The 23,874-nt window shown below is 41.4% G+C and overlaps 1 long non-coding RNA gene and 2 gene segments (V, D, J or C); all 3 read right to left on the bottom strand.

Moving 5' to 3' along the window:
• Positions 1–5,998: 5,998 nt before the first annotated feature.
• LOC119901472 lies at positions 5,999–7,007 on the bottom strand. The segment is given in 2 exon segments: positions 5,999–6,461; positions 6,552–7,007. Coding segments are annotated over 2 exon segments (507 nt in total).
• A 49-nt stretch (positions 7,008–7,056) lies between these two features.
• Positions 7,057–11,116, bottom strand: LOC119901470. The segment is given in 3 exon segments: positions 7,057–7,142; positions 10,650–10,979; positions 11,068–11,116. Coding segments are annotated over 3 exon segments (462 nt in total).
• Positions 11,117–15,816: 4,700 nt separating this feature from the next.
• LOC119901469 lies at positions 15,817–23,292 on the bottom strand. The gene is made up of 2 exons (XR_005444210.1): positions 23,051–23,292; positions 15,817–17,026 (listed from the first exon to the last, which is right to left on the bottom strand). It is a non-coding gene; the product is annotated as an uncharacterized LOC119901469 (long non-coding RNA).
• Between the last annotated feature and the right edge of the window lie 582 nt (positions 23,293–23,874).

Below are 23,874 nucleotides of genomic sequence, written 5' to 3'. Positions count from 1 at the left end.
TGCAGTGAGAGGAAGAACATTGATACTCTGATGGATCTGGGCCTTCACATCATTGGCCCTTCCTCTTCATCATCTGTTGTCTTTTCTGACCTTGAGTCCCAGTTTTGCTCCTCCTCCCCTTAATCCCTCCCTCTTTCCTCTCACAACTTTGACAAATAGTGAGTTTGTCTCTGCTGTGGTGCTGTAATTCACTACATGACATCATTTCCATCAGTTAACAAGAAGCTGATAAGGTAAAACTGGTTGACTCTTGACAGAACATGTGAAGGTCCTGACTGAGGTCAATCTTTAGACAGACGATATACAACTATTCAATTACACATGACAGCCACGTTAATTACTTATTCAATACATTACTCAAACAGTACTATTCACATTATTACATTTGTCACATTTTCGGACAAATCATATCATGAGACGTCTTTACAAAAATAAATTGAGTAAACTAGATGTTAAGCTCCAGACAGGAAGCATATGTCAAATTTTCCTTCTATTGTTTCATGCTTGATCATTACTTGGTCATCCATAAATTCTGTTCTGTTCTGTAAACAATTTAATGGACCATCATTGGTTTACAAATGTTTTAATCCAGATTGGATCCTGTATATTTGACCAAGGGCATCGTAGTGGGGGGTGAAAGCATTTAGCAATTATAGTCATTGCATAGAAGTAAATGTTGAAAAAAGGTTGAAATGTGTTGACATTTCGGATGACATGTGTGTTGGAGGGGGGTTTTGGGGGGTGGGGGCAGTGGGTAATGGGGGTGGGGCACAGGGACTGCTTACAGAATTTGTACAACAACCCGGTATATCTGACAGATGCTGAGTCAGAGCCTTGACATCATGTGTTTTTACAGAATGGACATTTTAATTATTTACTCCTTAAGGATCAAACAGCAGTGGAGAGAAAGGACTTCCTTGGTTGAGAACTCTCAGCTATTAGGCTGCTGATAGTCTCTCTTTATATAAACACCATCCAACATCATTATCATCCTTTGTCGGAATTGATTTAAAATAACATTTCAGAACTTGTAGTATCTTCCACATGCTGCTGCTGCATTGTTTTGTTTTGTTTAATCACCAGCACCACAAATTCAGATCATAAACCACTGAAGTTTAACAGTGTGTGACTCCCTCTAGTGGACGTTGTGGAGTATTCTGTTGTCTTTGCTCCAAAGGTTTTTGTACAGAGTTTTGGTGTTTCCTGTCACTGTGGGCCTCACAGCACAGTAGTACACAGCAGAGTCTGTCACTGCAGCAGAGGAGATCTGCAGATCCATTTGGGTTTTATCATCACTCACTTTAGCAGACCATCTAGAGTTTGTTGCATTTTGTGTTCCCAAGTGAAAGATGAGGAACTCTGGTGGTTTTCCTGGATGCTGTAGATACCCGAAGAAATAATCACTACCAGTTGCTTGTTTAGAGTATGTGTAGGACAGAGTAACAGAGCTGCCTTCTAAAGTGAACTCTTCATTCCTGACTGCAGTGAGTTCTTCACAGCTGACACCTGAAGGAAGAGATAACTCTGTTATTTCATGTTGTAAAAGACTCAACAAATGAATCCCATCCAGAAAAGTTAGTAATGAAACTTTCTCAGCAGGATCTCACATACCTGTTAGAATGGATAGTAACAGTAGAGAAAGTACATAATAGTCCAATGACAGCATGTTGAATAAAGGGAATGTTTCTGCTTTGTGTATTGAACTCTGCTGAATATGGAAGTTCCTCTCTCTTCTATAGTTCACTAACAGCTTAGCTCCTCCCTCAATCTCTCCGTCTCCTCGCAGCTCTGTAGGTTATAGTGGCCTCTAGTGGTAAGGGCTGTGAATTGCAACCTGATATTAACCAATGGCACACTGGCTGCTCCCCCCTCCCTTTGGAAGTCTATAGGAGAAGGTGGTCGACTCTTTGTCTCTGTCGTCTCTTGTGCTAAATAAAACGTGTGGTCCTCTATTTGTCCAAATTGGGGGCGGCTGTGGCTCAGGAGGTAGAGCGGGTTGGCCGTTAATCGGAAGGTCGGCGGTTCAATCCTGGCTCCCCCTGGTTGCATGTCGAAGTGTCCTTGGGCAAGATACTGAACCCCGAATTGCCCCTGGTGGCTATTCCGCCAGTGTATGAGTGAGTGTGAATGTTAGTTTCCGTTTGAGCACTTAGGCTCAGTGTATGACTGGTGAATGCAGATGTAGTGTAAAAGCGCTTTGAGTGGTCGAAAAGACTAGAAAGGCGCTATACAAGTACGGAGCATTTACATTTACAAATTTCTCTTCTCTTCTGACTTCTAACAAACCAGACGACTACTGTTACTGTTACTATACTCTTCTTTTTTTTCTTCGTACGTTTTCAATGTAGTGACTAAACGGGCTCTGTAGAGCAGTTTGTCCGTTTGGGCTACTGTAGAATCATGGTGGAGCCGCAGTGTATGTAGATACAAGTGTCTCATTCTGAGGCAATAAAAACATTACGGTTCATTATGTAAGGTCTTTCTACACCACTGAAAACATAGTTATGTACAGGGTGTGATTTGTGTAAAAATCAGAGGGGGGATGTTTTATTTTCTTCATGAGAAAACTCCCGCCCCCCCGATTTAAAAGCCTTCACTTTCAAGAGCGTCATCATCGGCTGCCTTTCCTCCAGCACACAGCTCCGCTGCTCCCCGGAGCACATGTCTCCTGACTGTTGATAGGCCATTATTCGTGACTTGTAACCAATCAGATAGAGCCGTGGGCGGGACATTGATCAAGACTCCAGAGTGGTAATTACCCACAGACAGAGAGCGGCAGCTGGACCAGAGCAAAAGTAGAGCATTTTATAAATTCTGTCCCCACCAGGGACATAACTTATTCAGCAGAGGCAGGGATGTATAACCAGAAAGGGGAAATCCCAAACATCTTTTAGTCTGTCAGCTTCTCTTGTCTTTGCCGCTTAGTCTCTGTCTACAAGTCCAGCCTTCTAGTCCTTTCCCAGTGTTTTCTTGGGTTTTGGAATTTTGGCCTGATGTATCGGATCTTTTAGGAGTTTGTTTATTGCCTAAGTCCTTTGGATGTGTTTGCTTTTTGGACTGTCTGCCTGTTTGGCCCTTGGCCTGCCTCAGCGTGCTGTAAGTCAGGGTACTCGTACAGGGTGTTATTATTAAACCATAAAACTGAACCTGCCATGCCTCTGGTTCTGGGTCTGGGTCTGGTCCACTCCCAGGGAGGTCATGCAGAGACACCCCCTCCCAATGAAAGGCTTCCTAGAATATAAACATTTTTAATGGTTTCATTTCTAAACCTTGACCTCACAATCCTCTCTAAGAGTAGAGTAGATCAAGACTTTATCATCACACTTGAACTTTAACCTCTTGCTGAGCTCTGTTTCCATTCAGGCTGATGGGTGATTTAGAAAATGAATTTAATTCCTTTATTTACATTTATTCATTTAGCTGACGCTTTTATCCAAAGCGACTTAAACGTGTTATATATGACAGAGGTCGCACGCTTCTGGAGCAACGAGGGGTTAAGTGGTGGATGGGTCACAGTGGGGAGTTGAACCCAGGTCTTTCACACCACAGGCATGAGTCTTATCCACTGCACCATCACCCCCTATTTGTCAAAAAAACACAATAATGCTTCAAATACAGTCATTGCAGTCACTATATAAAATGAGTATAAAAATAAATAGAAACTTTTTAAACTTACATACCCCCACTTCCCCATCTCCACCCACTACCCATAATGCTCCTGTGAATCCTCCCCCAGTGTTTCATTAGCAGCTGGAACCACAGTGACTCTGATAAAACAGGAATTAGCAGAATCCATCTGATATGAAGCTGTGGTTTGAATACCACTTCCCTCCTCTTTGAAGAGTAGTCAGATATCTGGGTTCAGGTTTTTGTACAGCCTCTTCTACACTTTGTATCACTGTGTTTCTAGAGCACAGTAGTAGAGAGCTGTGTCTGCCAGGGTTAGATCTCTGATGGTCAGTGTAGTTGATGTTGCTGATGTTTCAGATTCATATCGTTCATCAGGAATATGTTCACTACCACTCTCTGATTTTGCTCCTTTCCAGAGTATAAACTGAGGTGCCTGAAGGTCAGAATGATGTCTGTACCAGTGAAGGCGAATATTAGTAGCTGTTGTCTGATAGTTGCATGTGAGTGTGACAGATTGTCCTTCTCTTTCACTGACTTCCTCTCGTTCAGGAGAGATTGTGTCTCCAGCTATTAGTCCTGGAAAAAGTAGAGCAAATGAAGCCATTAGACTAACATTGTTCATGAGGCTGAGAGGAGAAGACAGTGGAAAATGGCAGCTGTACAGTGTTACTCTGTGGACACAAACGCTCCAACACTCACCTATGAAGTGAGAGCAAAGTAAAAAGAGGTAAAGCAACATGTCTTTGGAGTTGTTAAAGCCAGACAGACAGCAGATGAGCAATGTTCTTCCACTGCAGTAGAATGAAGAAACTAAACAGCCTCTCTGCTGCACAGCCCTTCTCCTCAACATCAAGCTGATTGTGCTTTTAGTTCCTCAAACATTTCTGCTCTGGAGACGCAAAGAATCTCATTGGTTGAGTTGGACTTCAGTGGGCGGGCCTGTTTTTGAACCACCAACGTTAAAGCTATAAAATATTTGTGCGTCCAGCAGATGTTTGCTTCTGGGAAATGGATCAAACTGAAACTGCAATGTACTGTCATCATTGTTGTCCACACTGGAGAATGTGATGAAGGAAAAAACAGTAATAACATACAGCAAGGGTCGGCTATTAAACTTTGCATTGGAGCAGTTTATTCAACCGTTAGTTTGTGGGTGAGAATATGACATAATATTTGAAGTCATTGTTATGGTGTTGGGTTAGCTAGGTCGGTAAGGTGTAGGACTGTCACTCTCCTCAACAAATGGATTCTGCAGCGAATGTTTCTCCGATCACAGCGTGTGCTGCAGTGTTTTTGTTTTGGGGTTTGATCCTCATCCATCAACCTGGACTGGACTGTCCACCTGTTTAGACCTTGGCCTGCCTCAGCTTGCTGTAAGTCAGTGTACTCTTCTATTATTAAAACCATAAACCTGAACCTGCCATGTGTCTGGTTCTGGGTCTGCCCACTCACTTGTGTTCCATCACCCGCTTGAACTTACTATGACACAAGGATATTGTCTCCGTATGTTCCCTTGACTACTAGAATTTTGTGGAAAAGTTCATTTTGTTCTGTAATTTAAGTCCAAAGTTAAACTTTCATGTATTGTAGGTTAATTACACGTAAAGATAAACTTTTCAGGCCTTTTTTAAAATCTTGAAGATATCTCACAGCTAATTACATGCTATTATGCACAGCAAATAATGAATTGTGGACCTGAGAAGAACCTTTGCCTGGTTCAGACGTCTGACTTGACAGTTGTCCAGAAGACACTCATTGTCCACAAGGAGCCACAGAAGGTCACTGCTGAAAGGGCTGGCTGTTCACAGAGAGCTGGATCAAAGCATGTTCGTGGAAAGTTGACTGGAAGGTTAAAGTGTGGTAGGAAAAGGTGCACAAGCAACAGGGGCGACGAGGAGCTTCACAGGGAGTGGACTGAGGCTGGAGTCATCGAGATCCACCAGGCACAGACGGGTCCAGAAAATGAGCCTCGTGTGTCGCATTGCTAGTGTCAGGCCACTCCTGAACCAGAGATAGTCAGAAGAGTCTTACCTGGGCTAAGGAGAAAAAGAACTGGACCGTGGCTCAGTGGTCCAGAGTCCTCTTTTAGATGAAATCCAGGTCCCAGAGTCACAAGTGGAGAGACACAGAATCCAAGTTACTTTAAGTCCAGGATGAAGTTTCTTCAGTCAGTGATGATTTGGGTGCCATGTCGTCTGCTGGTGTTGGTCCACTGGGTTTTATCAGAAAAATATATTAAGAGTCACTTAAAGTTATTAATTATCAATATGTGTCTTATTTGTCCTCAGGACTAAAATGTCAAGTTGTATAAACCAGTTTATATTTTAGGAATAAAACAGCAGTGGAGAGAGAGGACGTCCTTGGTGTTTGTCTCTCAGTTTGTAGAAGTTTAAGTATTTGTTGTGTGATTCTCTCTGAAAGTTTAACAGTGTGAGACTCCCTCTAGTGGACGTTGCAGAGTATTCTGTTGTCTTTGCTCCAAAGGTTTTTGTACAGAGTTTTGGTGTTTCCTGTCACTGTGGGCCGCAGAGCACAGTAGTACACAGCAGAGTCAGACAGCTGAAGCTTCTGGATCTTCAGAGGAACTGATCTTGAGGTGGAATCCAGTGTGGATGAAAATCTCTCCTTGTACTCGTCCTCTGTTTTCCCCTCACCGATCTTAAAGCGGCTCAGTATGAATTCAGGGCTGTTGTTTCCATCCTGTTTGTACCAGAAGAGATAATCATTTGATGAACTGCTGTTATATAGACAGCCAAGTGTTACTGTCTCTCCTTCAGCAGCAGTCACGTCTCCTTCTGGTTGCAGCACGTTGTCTTTTTGTGCTCTGCATTCTGTAAAACAGCAACAAACAGTATCAGTGTGCTGTTAAAGAATCATGTCAATGTTGGATTGATATCAGAGAACCAGAGTTGTGTTCATACCAAGGCACACAGCAGCCAGCAACACTGAGATGAACAGAGGCGTCATATCTGCAGTGTTGAGGAACTGTGAGCTCCAGCAAGTATAAAGAAGGCTGTGATCTCTCTGTTTAGTCTTCATCAACACTAAGTTGGTGGATTAGAAGGAGGAGCCTGATCACAGTGACGGGGCTCATTCACAGCCCTGTGTTATTCCCCGACTGACAACTTTACACTCAACACATTTTCCTCACTCTCTCCTTTCCTAGTGTGACAATTAGGATCAATTAGTGAATGTTTTTAATATGGTATCAGCATCATATTAAAGGCCTGTCAGTTTGCCAGCCTGTCCACAGCTTCTCCAGATAAAGGGCTAAAATATGAAGCCTGTTCAGAACACATAAGGATCTCCAAAACCAGCTCGGTGGTGTCGACCATTTCAAACAGGATGTTCCACTGAGAGCGAATGGTTAAGAGCTGCTACCACCAGTTTACCACAGTGAAAGCAGAGGCTTCAGCAAACACTCCCTCACTCCCACAATGGGGCAGTCACGTCCTTTCTAGACTCTTCCAAGGGCTGATTTAGGTGCTTCCATCTCTGGAGCTGCCGCATTACTGACAGTGAAAGCAGAGATGTTTGTGTTAATTATGGTTGGACATCTCCCCCTCTAACAAATGAAGGCAGTCTGTGCAAACATGGAGCTTATTCTGTCTCCAAACACTGGTGTGAAACTGGTCATGACTCAGGCTTTGGAGTGAAACATTAAGGTGTTTGTCCATCCTTGTCTGGATGTGAAAGTGCAGTGGGACTCTGGCCGACGTTACATACCAGCTTATTATTAAGTTATGAAACTTACAGTCCATAATTTATTGTCAGATGTATTTGAACTTTTTCTTTAGTGAGTCTTCTGATATAAAGAATCGAGTCAAGACATCTTTAAGTATTTTATTCTTTGCTTGAGAGCAGGCTTTGGATGCAAAGCGGCTAAATGGTTCCACAGTTACCTGACCATTGTACAATTGTTAAACATGGCAACAACATCTCAGATCCAGTCCTTGTTAGGAAAAGTGTTCCACAAGGCTCAGTTTTGGGACCCTTGCTTTTCCTAGTTTACATTAATAATGTTTGTGATGTTTAAATTCTGGAAGGATCATCTGTATGCAGATGAGACACTTCTGTACTCCTGTGCCCCCACAGCAGAGTTTGCCTTTTCAAATGTGCAGGCAGATTTTTATACCCTGCAATATGCTCTGTCAGATTTGAAGATGCTTTTAAATTCCCACAAAACTAAAGTTATGATTTTTGCCACTGGGCGAACAAAGGTACCACCCCTCTCCATCACGACCCTGTATGGAGTCTGTATCCAGTCTGTTGATAATTACAAATATCTGGGTATCTGGTTTTACAAAAAACCTAAATTTTAAATACCATGTTGATTATCACGTTGACTTTTCTGTATAGGTGAAAGTCCTGCTTTTCCATGGCTTTAGAAAAACACTTAGTTGCTGGCCTTTTTCCGCCACAGATTGATTATAGGGACACTACCTACAGGTTTGCCTCTCTGTCCACCTTGTCCAAACTTGACCCCCTTTATCACTCAGCTCTCAGATATACATCATTGTATATTGGACAGACTGGAAGGATGGTCATCCCTTCACTTGCAAAGATATGTTAGGTAGACTTCCAAATTATTTAAACAGGACATTTTTAACTTTACAAAGCAGTCATAATCTCAGGTCACAAATGGGCTACAGTTCAAAGTGCCTGCTATCAGAACCAGGGCAGGTACTCAAAGTATAAAAGGGGCACATGGAACAAGGATTTAAATAGGGCTGTTCTCAAAATATTGATACAGAAATATATCGTTATGTATTCCTTGCTGATATGCGTATACTGATGCTTCTGTATTGATACATCAGCGAATGGTATGACACAGTTTTGAAAAAGAAACACAGGGAATACCCAGCTCTTGCTTTAAACACTGTGGGCTGTTGATGGTGTTGCTGGGGATGTTGCTGCTGATGCTGTTGTTGTTGCTGCTGATACTACAGGTGGTGATCTGTGACTATCGATATTATAACAAACTTAGGAGATATTAGCTGATTAAACAAATATGTGACCATGACAAGATGTAAAGATTGCTGACAGTATTTGGAACTGGCTCACAGTGACTGACCTGCTGTAGTGCTGCAGCCGCTGCCAAGGCTGACTGCTACGATAAAATAAGAGGGAGATGCTGAAGAGAGACTGCTGAACACCAAAAGCTGCAGGTAGAGGAAATAAGATACCAGGTTCAAAACTGTGTGGGAAATGATCTGAGAAGGATACAGTACTGGGAGAAAGGACGAGGTCGGCCAAGGCAGGGTTAAGAGTGAGACAAATCTATAGACAGGTGTGTGCGTGTGTCTATAGGCAATATTTTGATAATGATATATTTCACTGTGACATTTGAAATTCTTTATTACATTTATTTAATCTTGCTTTAGCATATAAAAAGCATTCAAAATATATTTTCATGTCTGCCATCTCCTTTTACATGTTGCTACATCGCGAACCCCATTACCCATAAACGTGAAATAAAAACAAATAAAAAAAACAAATAAAGGAACAATTACTAAAATAACTGACAATGAAAATAATAATAATTTGAAAACCTTTCAAAACAATTATTATATTTGATTCTATTCTGAGTTTCCACTGGTTGTCCTCTGTTCGTGGCATCCATCTATCTCTCACTTTCACTATCTCTTCTTCACTACCTCTTTCACTGGCTCTGTCTTTTACTATCTCTATCTTTCACTATCTCTTTCACTATTCTTGTTCACTATTTCTTTTATTATCTCTTTCACTATATCTTTCAATATCTCTATCTCTTAACTATCTTTTCTGTATCTCTTCACTATCTCTTTCACTATCTCTTTCACTGTCTCTGTTTTTAACTATTTCTCCTTCACTACCTCTTTCACTATCTCTTCAGTATCTCTTTCCCTATCTTTTTCACTATTTCTCATTCTTTCATTATCTCTTTCACTATATCTTTCAATATCTCTATCTTTTCCATATCTCTTTCACTATCTCTATCTTTAATTATCTCTTTCACTCTCTTTTTCACAGTTTCTGTCTTTCACCATGTCTATCTTTCACTATCTCTGTCTTTGACTATGTCTTTCACTTTCTCTGTCTTTCACTATCTCTTTCACTCTTTCACTATGTCTACCTTTAACTATCTCTGTCTTTCACCATCTCTTCAATATCTCTTTCACTATCTCTGTGTTTCACTGTCTTTTTCACTGGCTCTTTCTTTCACTATCTCTTTCACTGGCTCTGTCTTTCACTAGGTCTTTGTTTCACTATCTCTTAAGTATCTCTCTTTTACTATCTCTATCTTTCACTATCTCTTTCACTATTTATCTTTCACTGTCTCTGTCTTTCACTATCTCTTTCACTGGCTCTGTATTTCACTATCTCTCACCCAGAGCCTTAAAGCCAACCAACCCCGTGACATTGCAGGTTATAGTACTGCACAATGGTGGCGCCCTTTCTGTGAAAGATATGACAGTTCTTCTTTTCTTTTGTCTTTTATACGTTTACATTTGTCATGTTTCTTGTATAATTGTCGATCGTAGTGGAAATCCATTGTGTAAATGATGTAAACTTGATTGACTGCTTCATTTCCCTTTAAGGTCTCAATGCCATCATTGTTCCAAACAAGTACAGTTTTACTTGTGCTGTCCTGCTTTTGAGCAGGGACTTGTAGGTGGGAATTAAACGGACATTATGGTGAGAGGTGCAAATGGGGGTTTAGTATTACAGTCTACATATTGCTTCAAACCAGGCAGCACAGCTTAAAGCTTGCAATGGTTACAATCACCAAGCATTTCAATTGTCTGTGAAAACAATCTGCTGGAGTACTATTGGAGATACTTTGAAAATACTATGAACATATTCAAGTTCTGTTATTTGTTTATTGTGTTTTATCTGTAGCGCTTCATTTAATGTTGCTTCTATCACCACTAAAACAAATCCTGACTGTATCATAAACCACTGAAGTTTAACAGTGTGTGACTCCCTCTAGTGGACATTGTGGAGTATTCTGTTGTCTTTGCTCCAAAGGTTTTTGTACAGAGTTTTGGTGTTTCCTGTCACTGTGGGCTGCAGAGCACAGTAGTACACAGCAGAGTCAGACAGCTGAAGCTTCTGGATCTTCAGAGGAACTGACTTATCCTTGATTGTAGCATTAAATCTGTCTTTCGTGAACTCTGCATCAAAATCTGTTGTTTTTGAGTAACTTTTCAGCATGTACTTAGGAGACTCATTTACTTCTTGTTTGTACCAGAACAAAGTTGGACCTGTGTAACTCGTCTCAAAAGTACAGCCAAGTGTAACTGTGTCTCCTTCAGCAGCAATGACATCTCCTGCTGGCTGGGTCACTCTGTCTTCTCCTTTACACTCTGGGGAAGAAGAGAACATGCAGAGGAAGAGATGGATCAATAAAGATGATTGATTAAAGGAGAACAATCAGTAGGTTTAAAGAGTTACCTAGCCAGAGAGTCAGAATCAGGATGTTTCTCAGCCAGTGGTTCATGTCTGCAGTGAGAGGGGAGGAGAGAGAGGAAGAACATTGATACTCTGATGGATCTGGGCCTTCACATCATTGGCCCTTCCTCTTCATCATCTGTTGAGGAACTCTCAACATTTACATCTCAGCTGTTTAGCTGATGCTCTTATCCAGAGCAGCTCATAATGAGGAGCTTTAACATGTGAACTTTCTGTTACAACAAAGTCTCTTTAACCACTTTTCACCCTGGAATAGTTAATTCATCAACATGGGTCTGTAATCATTTTAGTTTGTCTCATCATCAGTGATACCAAAGCATTCTGTGTAGAAGAAGACTTCCTTGTGGAGTGCCTTACTGTACAGAAATAGCCTCAATTAAACACCATGATCTGGATTAACTGTGTTTTATTAATAACAGGAGTAATATTGTAACTTGTCATTAGATTGTGTTGTCAGTGTCCACTTGGTGGCGCTGTTGTTCAGTAAAAGGAGGAGCTGAAGTGAGTAAATCTTCAGAGGAGCTGTCAGGTTTTTGTACAGAGTTTTGGTGTTTCCTGTCACTGTGGGCTTCACAGCACAGTAGTACACAGCAGAGTCTGTCACTGCAGCAGAGGAGATCTGCAGATCCATTTGGGTTTTATCATCACTCACTTTAGCAGACCATCTAGAGTTTGTTGCATTTTGTGTTCCAAAGTGAAAGATGAGGAACTCTGGTGGTTTTCCTGGATATTGTCGATACCAGAAGAAATAATCAGTGCCATCAGCTTTTTTAGAGTATGTGTAGGACAGAGTAACAGAGCTGCCTTCTAAAGTGAACTCTTCATTCCTGACTGCAGTGAGTTCTTCACAGCTGACACCTGAAGGAAGAGATAACTCTGTTATTTCATGTTGTAAAAGACTCAACAAATGAATCCCATCCAGAAAAGTTAGTAATGAAACTTTCTCAGCAGGATCTCACATACCTGTTAGAATGGATAGTAACAGTAGAGAAAGTACATAATAGTCCAATGACAGCATGTTGAATAAAGGGAATGTTTCTGCTTTGTGTATTGAACTCTGCTGAATATGGAAGTTCCTCTCTCTTCTATAGTTCACTAACAGCTTAGCTCCTCCCTCAATCTCTCCGTCTCCTCGCAGCTCTGGATTTTCACTTCTCTCTGTTCCACTTCCTACCTTACCAGTAAATTCCACAGGATGTGAAAGTTTTTGCTTTATTTTCTGTAAATGAGACGTAGGTAACACTTTATTTTAAGGTGCTTGTAATAGGCAGTAATTAACAGTTAATAAGACACTTATAAGACCTTATAGGATGCTTATAGACAACAATATAAGTGTTAATTAAAGCCTAATAAACTATTAATTGATTAATTATTGCTTATAAGACAATTATAGGCCTTTATTAGAGCTATAAGTTATATATACCTCATGAATGCGAGATTGGACATCACATTGTAATTTGCACTCCTAATACAGCTACCCTTTATACTTCAGTACATTTCTTATTTTCTTAGACAACTAAGATGGTTTGTGAAGGTTTTATCTTGTTCCTGTCGACTTTAAATGTGTATTTTATGACGATAAAATGACAGTTAATTTGAATAGAGTCTGGTGGGTTTGGCGATTTCAGGGATGTTTCATGTTAAAACAAAACGGATCTTACTCTTTAACAAAAGCTTGACCTCAGCTGGGATCCTTTCCATAATGTTGTCAGACACTAAGAATAATTATCTGAGCGTGTCAGTGGCAAAACAAGCACGTTATGGATGGAAACTGAAGGTGTGCAGCGGCATATTAATGTTACATTGTAGCTTGTTTCACGCTGCCACTGCAGCCATCTCTTGGACCAATTTCTAATGTCCAGGTTGAGAGAAAACACCCTAAGACATTATTCAAGCTGCTCTAAAAATCCAAGTGCTAATGTTAGCTTACACGACATGCCTTATTTTATAGCTGCATGCTAACATTAGCTTAAACTACACGCCTTATTTTATAGCTGCATGCTAAAGTTAGCTTAAACTACACACCTTATTTTATAGCTGCATGCTAAAGTTAGCTTAAACTGCATGCCTTATTTATAGCTGCATGCTAAAGTTAGCTTAATCTACAAGCCTTATCTTATAGCTGCATGCTAAAGTTAGCTTAAACTACATGTCTTATTTTATAGCTGCATGCTAAAGTTAGCTTAAACTACATGCCTTATTTTAAACGACATGCCTTATTTTATAGCTGCATGCTAATGTTAGCTTAAACTACATGCCTTATTTTATAGCTGCATGCTAAAGTTAGCTTAAACTAAATGCCTTATTTTATAGCTGCATGCTAAAGTTAGCTTAAACTGCACGCCTTATTTCATAGCTGCATGCTAAAGTTAGCTTAAACTACACGCCTTATTTCATAGCTGCATGCTGAAGTTAGCTTAAACTACATGCCTTATCTTATAGCTGCATGCTAAAGTTAGCTTAAACTGCATGCCTTATTTATAGCTGCATGCTAAAGTTAGCTTAATCTACAAGCCTTATCTTATAGCTGCATGCTAAAGTTAGCTTAAACTACATGTCTTATTTTATGGCTGCATGCTAATGTTAGCTTAAACTACATGCCTTATTTTAATCTACATGCCTTATTTTAAACTACATGTCTTATTTTATGGCTGCATGCTAATGTTAGCTTAAACTACATGCCTTATTATCCAACGAAGGTTAAAGTCAAGGGCAACTGGACTTGGTTGAAGATACTGGAAGACGTTTCGTCCCTCATCCAAAGGACTTCTTCAGTTCTGACTGACTGGCAGGGAAACTCAGCTATTTAACCTCAGTGGGGTCGTTATCCCGGGTCATCGATACCGCTGGTTCGTTAGTGTTCCTTGTCGTTAAGCTCTCTCTACATCCTGTTGTTATAAATCATTTTTAAACCCATCTCTAAGCTGCCATTTCCAAAGAAATCATTTGAGTGGAGTCAATATTTCCTAAAATCTTATATTAATTTTAGGAAATATTGTGTATATAGTATGTAGCTGTAGTACCGGAGGCTGCAGTTTCAGGACCCTTGTTTACTTTGATACTGCCAGCTGGCTTTGTTACACTTGACAGCCCACCGAAGCCAATTACCCTTACCACAACCATCACAGAGTGTCTGCCTAAATTTAAATTATTAATTATGTGCATGTCGACCGGTTAACCCTACAGCTCTGGACATCAGCCTCACGGCCAACGTGCTAGCAGACAGCGTTAACCTCCTTCATGTTGCTGTGGATTACCACCACCACTCCACTAGATGGCGCTGTCGCAAAATAACTGAGGCCCTGGGATTGCAGGGGTCCTGAAACTGCAGCCTCTAGTACTGCATGCAACATAATATTGATTCAAAGAGGTCCAGTTAGAGAAATTTCACCAAGCAAACATCCGGAACATCAACTTGCATTATCATTCAGTAGCTATCACAACGTATGGCCTAGCTGTATCACATATATAACATATTTACTGTCAGTTTTTACATAAAACTGAAGGGATAATAAATAACTAATAATAAATTCTAAATTGAAGTAATCTAAAGTCTAAATTTAAAAAACGTTTTTGTAAATGTGCATCTTAATATAAATTAATTTTATTTGTTGCTCAATTCAGTTCAGAAAAACAAAATTAACTAAAGTGTAGCTTTGAGTGATCAAAGTGTAGTCTCAACCAAAATTATAATTAACACTCAACACATCTTAACAAACATCCCTGTGACGTCACAGGGATGAAAGCTAAACGCGCCTCATATAACGCTCGCCAAGCGGCGACTCGGACACGCCCTCAGAAACAGCGAGCTGCAGCACACAGCTCTCCTCTCCCTTCCAAACACTAGCTACCCTCCAGGCAGTCAGTGGACAGAAAGTTGTTCCTGTGATGTAGAGACAGAGCTCAGTTAAAACTTTATGGATACAGATTAATAACTCACCGCTCTGAAACTCTCGCTCCAGTCCATGTTGCCAAGCTGGTCGGCAACACGTACGGCTGAACCCGAGCTGTTTACCGGCTTCTCGCTGACCCACCCTTCTCTGCTTCTGATTGGCTAGTTGGTTTTGAACTGCCCGTAGGAAGAATGTACATGTGAGACTCTGTACATTCTTGGTTAAAAGCCGTGTGAAGTCTCTTTTCTCTTTCGTCTCATCTCTTCCTCTCTGTATCTCACTCGTGGACTCTGCTCGCAATGCTTATCAGAATGGACAGATTTGATTGGCTGAGCAGCATCACATGAGCTGATTGGAACACATGCAACTGAATACACAGCTGGCCAATCACAGCGCAGAATAGGACTCGCTCTAACTGAAGTCCGACACTAACTATAATGTAAAAAGAGTTATGCTGTATTTTTCTAAGATATGATATATCTATGATTTCTAAACATAATTTTAGTCCACAGAACGTTCTGCTATGGAACAATAGATTCATGTTGTGCAAAAGAAAATCTATATTTATGGACGACTGGATGGAGAAACAAATATGGTCAATTGTTGGATATATAAAGTTGGATATAATCTGGATTGCTGAAGGTGTCATAAAACATTCCCATGGCTCTTATTCAGTTAATTAAAAATAATGTAGAAAACACACCGACCTCCAAAGTCCAAAATATAAAGATAGGCCAAGTTGACTTTTTAAACCAAAAATGTAACAATGCCTTCCTGAGGCAACATCTGTAGAATACAATGTAACCTGGCTTCACAAGGAGAACTTCAAACCCTGAAATATCAGCTATTAGAACAAAATATCTTTAATTTCCACTTCTTCCTAAAAACAAAGAAATGCAGTTTAAAATTCTAAGATTGAAATGTGATGTAGAAAACTGTCACCTATGCAACACAAATGTAGAAACAACAGAGCACATTTTTTATGTTTGTGACTAAAGTTTATGGAAATCCTTACATGACTGGTGTAATGGAAATTTGTCCTTTAGTGAGTCTTCTGAAATGTGAGATGAATGAAAAAGATTCCAATCCAGACGAGTGTGATCATTTGAATGGAGACACTTTTCTCAATAGCTCCTACAATCAGACCTCTGGCACATGGAATGATGCAACATCCACAGAGAGCTACAGCAATCATTAGACCTGCTAGTGTGGGCATCACTAAGGCCTTTTATTTAGCAAACACAGAATCTGACCGGTCGAACATGTTAGTGTCCACTTCAGAGTTCTCTGCAAGTTCTTCTCGTAGGGAACGCAGTCCTTCCAGCACTGGGTTCACCGAACCATCTGGAGCTGTATTGTTGGGCACAAACATACAGCAGGAGTTATTAAACATTAGCCCAGCATCCCAGCCTCTTTGGGTGCTTCTCTTGCCTCCAACACTGCTATTTGATGTCAATGCCTGTAGTTCACTGTGGTGTTCTGTCGTGGTGGCTTTTGTGCATCATCTTGTGATCTAAGAACTGCAACAGAGGCACTGTTCATGCTGTTGCAATGGCAGCAAACATCTCTGTTGCTCCTCGTAGGCCACACATGTCTGGGTGTCTGACTGGGTCCCATGACGTCTCCTTCCAGAGACAACCATGCTACTCACTCTTCATTTTTTGCGGTGTCACTTAAATCAGCAGTGGTGAGACCAGGAGTTTTCCCACTAGCTCCCTTGTGCTGATGTTTGCTGTCTAACAGCCTGTGAGTCCGAGACAAAGGCTGCCTAAGCGTTCCCAATCCCTCCTTCACTCACAGCACGAGGTGCTGATTGTGCACGCTTGTTGATCTGTTGTTGTACTGGTGCAGGCTCCTTCCTGCAGTGGCTGGCGTGAATCCACGTAGCTCTTTCAGCCACTTTTACCGCTGTGTATGTTGTCAGGAGCAGCTTTCCACCTCTGCGCCTTCCAGTGCTTTCCTCTGAAGTCCTTAACCACCACAAAAGGAGACTCTAGGAGACTGTGCAGTGGTTCTGTCGCTGGAGAGGGTAGGGCCTCTTTAACCTGCTGATGTAGACGGGCAAGAGCAGAGGACAAAGTCATTCAATCATTCTCACAGTGATGTGTGTCAGGCGGTACTCTGCTCGCTGCCTCTATCCCTGTTCGTGGAGGGCGCCCAAAAAGAATCTCAAACGGGCTCAAACCTGACCTAGTTCTTACCCTCGTTCTCATGTACATCAACACCAACGGCAACGCCTTTGTCCATGGAAGACCTGTGTCTTCACAACATTTAGCTAGCTTAGCTTTTAATGTTCCATTCTCTTTTTCTACTGCTCCACCGCTCGCTGGGTGGAAGGAACAATGTTGTCTCAAATCAATGCCCATATAAGAGCCAAGTGTTTGATGGCTTCACTTACAAAAGGTGTGCCGTTGTCACTGCTGATTTTAGAAGGCACGCCCCAGCGCGGCAAGATCTCAGAAATCAGGGCTTTAGCTCCAGCTGCACCGTCTTGTTTTGAAGTTGGAAAAACCTCCATCCATTTGGAAAACATATCAACTATGACCAAACAGAACCTTTTGCCTTGACTCGGGTTAAGCTCAATAAAGTCCATCATCAGGTGATCAGATGGTTTATCTGGCGATGGGTGTGCCGCTAAGGGAACCCTCAATCCTCTCCCTGTGTTGTGTGTTAGGCAGATTGAGCACGTTTGGCAAAAGTTGTGAGCGTATGTTGTGAAAGCTTTCATGAACCAGTGTTGCTTTAGTTGATCGAACATCCCTCCCTTTGACACATGATGCAACCCATGTGTCAATTTAGCGTAATGTGGAAAAAAATGTTTGGGTCAACATGGTTTGTCATTGGGACCAGTCCACAATCCATCAGCATATTTACAACCAGCCTGTTGCCATGTGCGCTTCTCATCTGATGGAGCAAACTGTTGCATAGCATGCAATGTCAGAGGAATATCTGTGTCTGTGTCTGCGTGCAGGGTGTGTGTGTGTGTGTGTCAGGCCCTGTTGAGCTGCGGTGCGGGCAGCTGCATCAGCTTTGGCGTTACCTGTAGAAACAAAGTCTTTTGCATCAGTATGGGCATTTGCATACAGAAATAGCAGACGGCAACATCACTGCTTCAAGCAATGCAGCTATTTTATCATGATGCAGAATAGGCTTACCGTCAGATTTTAATGCACGGTTGCAAATGCATATTGAGAATCTGTGTAAATAGTTACTGATTTGTCTTTGGCCATTTACAAGCTTCAGTGAGTGCAACCAACTCAGCTGCTTGAGCTGAATAATGAGATGGCAAGGGGCCAGATTTCAGTGTCTCGTGCTGAGTGACTACAGCAAAACCAACTTGATTTTTTCCTGTGTTAACATTGCGTGAAGCAGACCCGTCATCAAAGAGAATCAGGTCTGGGTTAGTTAGAGGTGTTTCAGACAGATCTGGACGTGGAGTGCAAACCTGCTCAAGCACAGCAACACAGTTATGATCTTCTCCGTCTCCTGGAATGGGGAGCAAAGTTGCAGGATTTAACATTACACAACAACATTACAGCGTTTGACAGCGATGTTAGGCATATCCAATAGAACAGTGGTGTATCGGAGCCAACGTGCTGTGGAGAGATGAGAGGTCTTCTGTTCAAGCAAGATCATAGAAACCGCATGAGGGACCAAAGGGTTAAATCAGAATAACCAACAATGTGACGTGATGCCATGACAGCTTCCTCAGCTGCTGCCACAGCTCTAAGACAACGTGGTAACCCTGCAGCCACTGGATCCAGTTTTGCTGAAAGAAAAAGCGACTGGTCTCAGTCTGTCACCATGTTTCTGTAGTAACACTGATGTCTGTCCATTTTGGAAACATGTCAACTATCATCAACAGCACTTATTGCCTTTGCTTGGGTTTAGCTAAAAAGCTCCCTCATCAGGTGGTCACATGGTTCTTCTGGGTGACACTCTGCTCTGTGTGTGTGAAACAGCCTCTGAGCTTCCAGGCTGTCTGATAACACACCTCACACACATTCCATAGTTTTGCATTCAGTTCCCCCTTTTCTCTGTGGAGGAGAGCGCATGGGCAAAACTCTGGACCATGCTAAAAAAAAGGGATTTAAACAAGAACATCAAACAACAAGGAACGAGCAGGCGGCATTCTTTTCCTGTAGAAATGGGGTCAGTCTGTTAGCGTGCATCACATTTTATCATCAACACGGCAGCAGCTCACAAAGAAACATCCAGCGTGACATAAAGCAACAGACACAGCAAGCAACACGACAATAAGCACCAGGCATCTGGTTCGCTTCCAAGATGTAGCGTCAGAACAGGTCATGTGATCGTCCTGCGGTCAAGTCAAGTAAGAACGCAGGTCAGGTCTTTGTCGTCCCCGAGTACAGGCAGACTATAGAGAACCGTTTCAGTCAGTGAGGCTCTGTCAGCTCAGCTTCGTCAGCTCAAGTCAGTCAAGTGCACTGTTAGTTTACCATGAATCATGGGAGAAAGCTTTCTCTTGTTTCAGTAATGGGATCCCTTGTCCATAAAATCATCATCACCTCTTTATGGTGATTGGTTTTGGCTTGTATGCACTGGGAGAGAGAGCTTTACTCTCATCCTGATCACATTCCCAGAGAAGTTATTCTGTCTATTGGAATTGCAGTTAGAGACAGACAGACAGCCTTGTGTGTGGCCATTGTGGGCGAACCGCTTTAGCAACACAATGGTCATCTCAGCACGCTTCGTGTGATGGACTGCAGAACGGAAACCGACCAGCCGCGCGGGAAATGTAACATTTTAAAAACAGACCTTTGTCAAATCACCAACAGAGAAATGTGTGGTCTGTGATGTAGCCAATAATGTGAAATCTTTAAACCTGTAGTGCTCGCGGCTGCACGAATGCATTTACCAGCACTCTGTCGCTCTGCTGGTCGGCCTTCATCACAATCTTTTGTGAAAATGTGGGTGCGTACAGGTCACTGCAGCCTGCAGCAGTGAACAAAAGAAAACATGTTTAATATTTGTAAATATTATTTCACACATCAAATCAAACTTTGTGTGAACTACAGCTATAGACTCTCATTCAGTTTGCACCTCAGACATGAGGTCACAGTTTATTGTTTTAACCACGGTGTGTAAAAAGATGTTACAGGAACTAGTTCAATGGTTCTTTTAACCTGAGCAGGACTTTTTGCTCTTTACTGTACAGTGTTCTCAGATTCCAACTTACGGGCCTGTTGTCAGTCAGCCAACTCCGGGTGGACTTTATCCCCAAATCCATCCGTTTGCAAATCACTTGGCTTTGCTTCGCCATGTGTATACTTCCCCCTCGGTACAGCTAAGATCAGAGAAGGAGAAGAAGAAACAAAACAACAGCACAGCCTCCTTGTCCAGATAATATGTTGCAATAGTTCTCTCTCTTTTTTTTCTTCCACTGTCCCTCTTCCATAATAATTAAAACTTGTTGCATCCTGTCCGTCAGAATTGTGTATTGTGCAGAGTAACGAGTCTGTCTGCATGTACCTAAAGGTCTGTGTGTGTGTGTGTGTGTGTGTGTGTGTGTGTGTGTGTGCAGTGGCGTCACTCATTAGTGCTCTGATAACTGAAATAAGTGTTTAGCAACTATGTCATCAGAATTCATCAACATGATGCCATATATGCAACCTGCCCCTCTCTGGGCTGTTTTCAACACATCATGTAGCAGCATTGTCCCCTGCTAGGTTTAAATGACACTTTCTAAAACTCTTGGTGCTTCTCATTCATCACCAATGTAGGCTGTTCAGGCTCATCAGCATTTACTAATAACTTAATATCATTTTTGTTGTTTCATTGTGTTTAAGATTTAATTTTTCTGTGAGAAATTGTGACTCACCCGTGTGTGTGTGTCCCAGCTGTTTCCTGTCACTGGCGTCCGTCCCGCCCCCTCCAGCTCAGTCCATTTGGATCTGTTTTGGATCTGTCCAGACAATCTCTGTGTACCAATGTCCACCTTTGTCCACTGTACTGTCCGTTTTCTCGTACTGTGACGGCTCAGAACAGAGTTTTTGATGGCTGTTTTCTCACTTTTGTCCTCTTTGTGTGAATCTTCAGCTTGCAGGTTCTCTCGTCTGTCACTAAGACGCTGTGAAATTCGGCATCTTTGTTCCAACAGCAGTTTCTGGCCTTGTCCCGCTCAGAACATGTTCTTTTCCGATGAACTTTATTTCAGACCGCTGTGACCATAAGGTGATGATCGTGTGAACTTGGAGAGCTCTACATGATCTGTTCTTGAATGCAAACATGTTGTGATTGGCCTGCAATTCTCCAATGATGACATCGCTGTACTGAGTCCATTCTGTGCTCCAGCCTACTTTCTTGTGAAACTAGAGTGAAGTATTTTGTTGAGATTGTAGAAATCTTGCAGGTCTCCAAAGTGGAGTTGTTGTTTGAGCTGGTTTGCTACTCAGCTGTCTTTAAGTCATTATGGCATCCTTTGATAAACGCTCCAAACTGCTCCAATTGCATGTGAGGCTGTCACGTGACCCGTCGCCTCAACAATGTTCCAAATACCAAATATTCCTTTTATAATTGGCATTTCCATGACTGGGCAATACGATGTGTTGCATTACTGTTACCGGAGCAGAACAGTGCTTCTGTAGCTCTTTAATGTTGCATTAGTTCATCATCTCTCTCTGGCTTATGGTGTCGTGTTTCAGCAGCAGTTTTAACATCAGCATAGTCTTCATCCTTGGATGGATCTGGGACTGGAGCGTATCGGATGAGGAGGAGCGGAGTCCAGGACTGGATCAGCCGGAATGGATTCCATGACTTGTGTACCTCAGTTAAAGAAGAGATAATGTGTTAGTTTGTTCTTATGGTGTCTTTTTAACAGTTTCCTTTTATCCTTATTTTATCTAGTCAAATGTTCTGTTTCCCTTAATTCTAGTTTATATAGCAATCTGCCTTAAATTGTAGGTTTCAGCTTGTTTTTTTTGTTTAGTTTTTTTTCCTCTGAACAAGGCTGCCTGCTCTTCTGCATCTCTCCTTTCCTTTCTCTTCAAACATGTCTTTAGCTGCTCCAAATATATATTTTTGAACTAAAACTCACATTTAACACATTTCAACCCACTTATCAAATTGTCCCATAGATGTTTTATCTTTTTCAGTCATAACTTTTACAACTGGCAGAAGGATTTTAGGAGCTGTTTTCCACTCAGTTTACCAGTTTTTACTCCAACACATAACCTCATCTCTAATGTATGTCTCTCTATGTTTCACACTTTCCTTCACCCTCATTGTGAGGCATTTATTTGGCATACTTCCTTTGCCTTCTCTTACTTTCTGATCCTGTCTTCCACATGCATGACGCTTTCAAATGCTTATGTTTAAAATCTTCTTTGTCTTTTTACCCTTAACAAAAATCACTTTTCTACCTGATGTAATTGCCTCAAACTGAATAGGAAACAGAATTAATTCACCAATAATTCTATGTTTTTGTCATTCTTCACCATATTTCTCTTGCATGCATTGTATGATAGGTGAAGAATAATCAGGTCTCTCACCTTTGCTTATTTTGCTCGTTTGACTTCCCATCTCCCACACTATCCTTCTTTGCTTGTACAAGTCTTTTAGGGACTCTAACCCTTTCCTTAGATACAGTCGTCACTGTAAATCCAGATTGTTTACGGCTACAAACTCTGGCAAAAGCGGTCGACAGTGGAAAAAAACAGTCCTCTTCACAGCCCTGTTAAGACTCCAAAATTGCTGGAACAGCGGAGAAACCCTTGTTTTCCTGTTTTTATTTCAAATATTTTTTAACTTTATTATTATTATTATTATTTATTTATATATTTTTTATTGCTCCTCTTTTTGTTCCTTTTTTTTTTCTGCACAGCCCTGTTTAAACCCCAAAAGGAATTAAAACAGCGGAGAAAAATGTATTTCTGCACAGCCCTGCTCAACCAGTTAACAGAGGAGAAAAACTTGCTTGTAATTCTGCTCGGCCCTGTTAACTAAGGATCCACGTGTGAGATGGTACAATCAAAATAGCAATCTTAAGCTGAAAGTCTAAGAAAAAACAAAGAAAAACAAATGCAATTTAATAGTTTATTTCAGACACTCACCGTTTTTAAGGACAACGTAGGTCCAACTCTTTTTTGAGATGGTAGTGGCAACGGTCCGGGGCGCGGACGGTCGACCCTCCCGTCTCTTAAGTCAGCGAGGTGGAGGCTGAGACACTTTACTCCAGGCTGATCAGTCGCCGGCCGTCTCAGGTCCCAGACAAACTTTGCCAAACCATCCCACTTCTGACACCAAATGTAATGGAAATTTGTCCTTTAGTGAGTCTTCTGAAACAAAGAGTCCAATCCAGACGTCTTTTAAGGGTTTTATTCTTTGCAAAGGGTCACACAGACAGACAGAGTGCAACCAGTCTGCAGAGTGTAAGACAAAGAGCCAGTGTAGAAGCAGGTGACTTTATACTGTAAGGGTATTACGCAGCTATCCAGGAGAGGAAGGGAGTAGGGACCAGCTGTCCTGAGATGAAGGCCTATCAAGGACAGTCTGATAAGAAAACTCTCTAACGAGCATCTTTCCCATGGGAAACTTCACCTAGCTGTAACATAATCAAATAATCAAATACCACACAGTGAAACCTTTGTATAAAATAATGAAGCATGCAGGGTGAAACAGTAAACACAGTAAAATATCACATTTCCATCACACTGGCTGACGTCCAAACTCATAAAGATAGATTTCTTTTCTTTCACATCTGTCCAACTAGGTGTGGTCCTAAATAAAAACAAATTAATTTCTGATCAATAATACCATTATTATTACTAAATATTATATACACACATGTCACTTTGTGAAATCCCCCCTTCTTGGAATGCACTTAGAAATGAGTTCTCTGTATTAATTAAATCTATAAGAAATGTTCAAAGCTCCC

Source organism: Micropterus salmoides, unplaced genomic scaffold (assembly GCF_014851395.1).
Source record: "Micropterus salmoides isolate LMB-PRFRI ecotype aquatic unplaced genomic scaffold, ASM1485139v1 Ms_hic_scaffold_1320, whole genome shotgun sequence".
NCBI lineage: Eukaryota > Metazoa > Chordata > Actinopteri > Centrarchiformes > Centrarchidae > Micropterus > Micropterus salmoides.
Note: the sequence above shows the minus strand (reverse complement) of the source record. Positions and strands in the feature narration are given on the sequence as shown.